Source organism: Rhamphochromis sp. 'chilingali' (assembly GCF_963969265.1).
Source record: "Rhamphochromis sp. 'chilingali' genome assembly, chromosome: 19".
Lineage (NCBI taxonomy): Eukaryota > Metazoa > Chordata > Actinopteri > Cichliformes > Cichlidae > Rhamphochromis > Rhamphochromis sp. 'chilingali'.
Window position 1 is genome coordinate 22337202 of NC_137946.1, and position 4792 is coordinate 22341993.

Consider the following 4792-nt stretch of genomic DNA (forward strand, 5'->3'; position numbering starts at 1 on the left):
GGGACATCCTCTGAGGCAATAACCCCGCAAGACACAAGTGCCTACATAAGGGGTAAATTCAAAATAATACATGATGTGCATACATCCTTTCTTCACAGTCACCTTTGCAGTGCGACACATTCATTTGATAAACTCTTTACCATAATGAATTATTTTGTAGTGAAGTTATTTTCCGACTGATTTTGCCTTCCCTCAGTCTTGGTTGTCTTTGAGAGCATAATGACAATGAAGTGTAAGGTGCTTGGTATGTTTGTTAATTGCCATTTGGTCCCTTGTAAGTTATAAGTGACCTGTATAAACCTCATATTCTATCAGTTGATGGTGATGGTGTACTGCATCTGGTGCAGCCTCCTGTTGAGCCAGACCAACATGCAGTTGTGAGTAATACTCCACAGATTATATGAGTTTACAGTAGAACAGCAATGTTGTTTATTTCTTTACTACAGGAAAATAATGAAGAAACATTGACAGCTGTTACAGAGGAGGAAGCAACAGAGACACTTTATGAGGTTTACATCTTTTAATACTTTGTGTACAGGAAACACAGGCGACCAATAAAGCCAGTTGAACAAAAAATCTGTTTATTCTTCTTTCAACATGTTGAGGTGATGGGTCAAAAGAAATGATTGTGACATATGGTGTCTCTGACTGCACTTCCATCTTGTATGTCCGTGGGAGGGTCAGGATGTTCATGGTTTGGATCACTGCTGATGTCTGGTTCAGAAGGACAGTGTTCTCCTCTAATTGTGGCAATGTTGTGAAGAATCACACATGCCACAATAATGTCACATGCCCTTTCTGGGGTGACCCTGAGTCTTTGCAGGCACTGGAACCGGGCCTTAAGCATTCCGATAGTCATTTCAATTCTGGCTCTTGTCCTGCAATGAGCCAGATTATATCGCTGCTGTGGGCCCGGTTCAGGGTCAGGGTAAGGGGTAAGCAAATAGGGTAAACATGGATACCCCCTATCACCAAGCAAGTAGCCAGTGAACTCTCCTAAGACAGAAGGGTACACTTCAGTTCAAATGTCCCTGAAGCAATTGGTCTTTATATATTTTAAAGTATTCTCAACTCACCATGTCCAAATTTTGTGCTCAGTGTACATTCACGGAATATTTGTGAGTCATGGACAGAGCCTGGCCACTTGGCTTCCACATTTGTGATAATGTTGGCAGCATCACATATGATCTTCACAGTGCAGAGAACACAAATTAGCATCCATTACTATGATGAAATAATTTGTTAGTTTGAAATGCTACAGGGAACTATGTACCTGTACATTAATGCTGTGGAAAGACTTCCTGTTCACATAGTCTCCTTCATTTACTGAAGGAGCAATGATTGGAATGTGAGTACCATCTATACAGCCAATCACGCCTGGGAACCCTGAAAATAAATGTGCAATTTAAGTAGTAGTCCAAGTATCACCACATCATAAATTAAGTTTTGTTCATCCTGATACCTGCAATTTTGTGGCATCCCTCTTTGATAAATCTTGTGGGTCTGTGACCGGGGAACACCACAGACGAGTACAGGAGACGTTTCAGTGCAACTGTAACATTCCTGACTGCCCGACAGACGGTAGCCTTGGAAACGTGCTCAGCGTCACCAATATTATACAGAAAGCTCCCGTTTGCAAGAAACCGAAGTGCAATACAAATAATATGCAATGAACTGAGAGCATGTCCGCGATGTGTCACATGCGTAATATATGGCCTGAGGATGTTATCCAAATAAATTATAGATTGTGCTGAGAAACGGTAACGTTCGCACAGAAAATCATCAGGAAATGATAAAATGTCCAAACGCGCTCTGATCACTCTCTCCCGGCGGAGAGCTCTGCGGAGAATTTGGGCTTCACGATCTACTGGCTCTTCAAGGAAGTGGCACGCCATGTCCGACACTTCCTACTGTCAGGTTTCCGACAAAGGGGCGGAGACAGTCAGGGTTAGTTGTAGTAAACCTGCTAGGGGGCAGGTTAGCTTCACGGAGTGTGTCGTCATAGTGACTCACTCAGGCTGCAGCTGAACTCGCTTTGTGAAACCGAAAACCCAGAGTTTTCGTTAACTCAGGGTATACTTACTCAGTTTTTCCACTAAACCGGCTTCCTGAAACAGGGCCCTGGTCTCCAACTGGTTGTATTCTGGTTATACAGCAGTGTAGTTACTGCTAGTGACAATCTTTCTTGGTAAAGCTCTAAAATAAGACTGCAGTGAACTTTTAGAGACTGAAAACGTTCAGTTAAGGATTTTTGTCAACATCTATTGTTGAAAAACAATTCCAAAATTAAAGTTAAAGCCAGGGCAGCACGGTGGCATGGTGGTTAGCACTGTTGCCTCACAGCAATTCAATTCCACCAATAGGCTGGGGTCTTTTTGTGTGGAGTTTACATGTTCTTCCTGTGTCTGCTTGGGTTCTCTCCAGATACACCTGCTTCCTCCCATAGTCCAAAGATATGCAGTTAGTGAGGTTAGGTTAAGTGGTAACTCTAAATTGCCCATAGTGCAAATGGTTGTCTGTCTCTATGTGTTAGACTGGCGACCTGTCCAGGGTGTTTGCCTCTCGCCCTAAGACAGCTGGGACAGGCTCCAGCCCCCCTGTGACCATGACAAGGAGAAGCGGAAGAGAATAGCTGGATGGAAAGTTAATGCCACGGTCCTCCAGCCCTCCTGTGTTGGCTCAATCTTTCTATCAGTCTCGCTCTCCTCTCCTCTGTCTGTGTATTAAGGTGTGTATGTGTGTGTGTTTGGATTAACCACACTTTCTGTAGCAGGGGCGGGTCCTTTTGCCTCCTGCCCTTCAGTCCAGCACACCTCTGACAATTAACTCAGCTGGCTGCTACCTAAGGACAGGGATCACATTCAATTTATGCTGCATCGTTAAGCAGGAAACAGTCAGTGTTGTTGCCGCCCCACTCTTCATAGTGTTTGCTTATACTCCTTTCTTACCCATTTGTTCTCATCTGTGCATCTGATGAAGGTGACCCCGCAAAAGTTATTGAGAGGGGGAGAGAATATTTTTCTGTGGAACTGCCTGATCTGGAGCCCAATGATCTGCTGACTCACAATTCCGTCATTTGCATTCATTGTTGCACATTCAGTGTAAGTAAACACACTGAAGTTGATCCCCTGAGTCTGCATCTTGAGTCTACCTGCCTTATCTATGACAGTTAAACAACGTTGCTACTGGTTCGAGGTACTTGGTGATTTTATAAAAAATCAAATCAAATAAAAATGAAATAAACAAAACATTTGTGATCTCAGGCTTTTGAGCCTACTGAGATACTTGACTTTACATCAATATTAACATTTTAGTTGTGTCCCTGGCAGGGCTGGACAAAGAAATCAGCCATGGCATTGTTGATCCAGGCAGCCCACCATAATTGCTCAAAAAAATAAATAAAAATAAAGCTACCCAGTATACCTGATTACCAGTTCAGTCCTGGTCCCTGGGTGTAAGCTACATTATGCTGATGTTGGGGACAGCAGACAATAGGGAACAAATGAGACAGAAATCCTGTGTACATAACTGCAAATGGCTTAATTTAAATGTAAATGTAAAACATTGTCTGACTAGACCTCATTGCAAAACGATGTCAACATCGCTCAGATATGTTTCAGCAGTTGCACCCTGGGAGATGATATTGGGGTTTCAGCCATGTTTTCTGGGATATCCAACAAAGCCCATCAAACCACAATATGATTTATTACATGAATGAAAAACGCAATTATTGTGTATTGAGTTCACTAATTATTTGATGCCAGCAGTGATCATTTTACACCCATGCCTACGCTGAACTTACAGTGTTCATACAAACTGCTTGAAACCATGTTGTTTACCACCATTAAATAAATAATAAAAATGAGCATATAAATACAGAGGTTTAAAAAAGTAGCCCTTGGATTGTTTGCTCCATCCATTGGCCAGCCACTGAAAAAAAAAAGGCTATCAAACGTTAGAGTAAAATGAACTTCCGACCTTGTCAGCACTCTGTCCAGACTTTTCCTCTCATAGTTTGTTGCCTTCCACTTAATTAGCTAGGTAAAGTAGGGGTGAATATCTTATTAGTTGTCAGTGCTTCAGCGTTTTCTTTATGTTTCTGGGCAGGATCTCTTTCCAAAGAAGGATTTATTATTGGTTGAGACGACAGTAATCATCCCATCACTGCCTACTGCTTGGCGTTAGTTGCCTCTTGTGCTAACAGGTTCACAAGCTGCCTTCTAATTAATGTATTTTGTGACATGTATATTTATAATGCCAGCAAATTGTCTTTCTCACTTCAGGCATGTTGACTTACAGCAGGAAAAGAGCAGATGTAATTAATAACCACAATGATGTTTATTATTCTGTGTGTGCCAGTGTAGAAGTACAGCCGCCGAGGCCCTATTAATTACACCGCTGCTTTTCCTGCTACAACATGTCAGGGTGTCTGATGCGAGCCTGGCCAATTAAGTCCTTGTAGCGGCTTAGCTAACTTTTGTTTTAGCGATGGTTTGACAACTGTGTTATGATGCTTTCATAGTTTTAAAACTGAACTGACAGCTAAACACTTGTAAAAAATAATGTTAGCTCTATGGTTGTTGCGCTTATTTTTAATGGATGGTTTCCTGTTTGACAATGTATCTGAGGATTCACACAGGCTTTAGGTTAATCACGTGACACACGTGATCATTTCTTCATAGGAAGTCTCTGGAAAAATCAGCTCTCTTTAGTAAGTGGCCATTTTATTAGTCGTACATTGAAAATATGGCACATCCACAATACGATATGAAATGAATGCTGTGCATTCATA

General features: G+C 41.9%; 1 protein-coding gene across 1 annotated transcript; it reads right to left on the reverse strand.

The window, feature by feature from the left end:
- Positions 1–613: 613 nt before the first annotated feature.
- On the reverse strand, positions 614–1895 carry LOC308386933 (putative nuclease HARBI1; the record flags this gene model as incomplete). Its single annotated transcript, XM_080866768.1, has 4 exons — positions 614–996; positions 1077–1188; positions 1274–1386; positions 1463–1895. 4 exons carry the CDS (start codon positions 1893–1895, stop codon positions 614–616), a joined length of 1041 nt encoding a protein of 346 aa, XP_080722894.1.
- Between the last annotated feature and the right edge of the window lie 2897 nt (positions 1896–4792).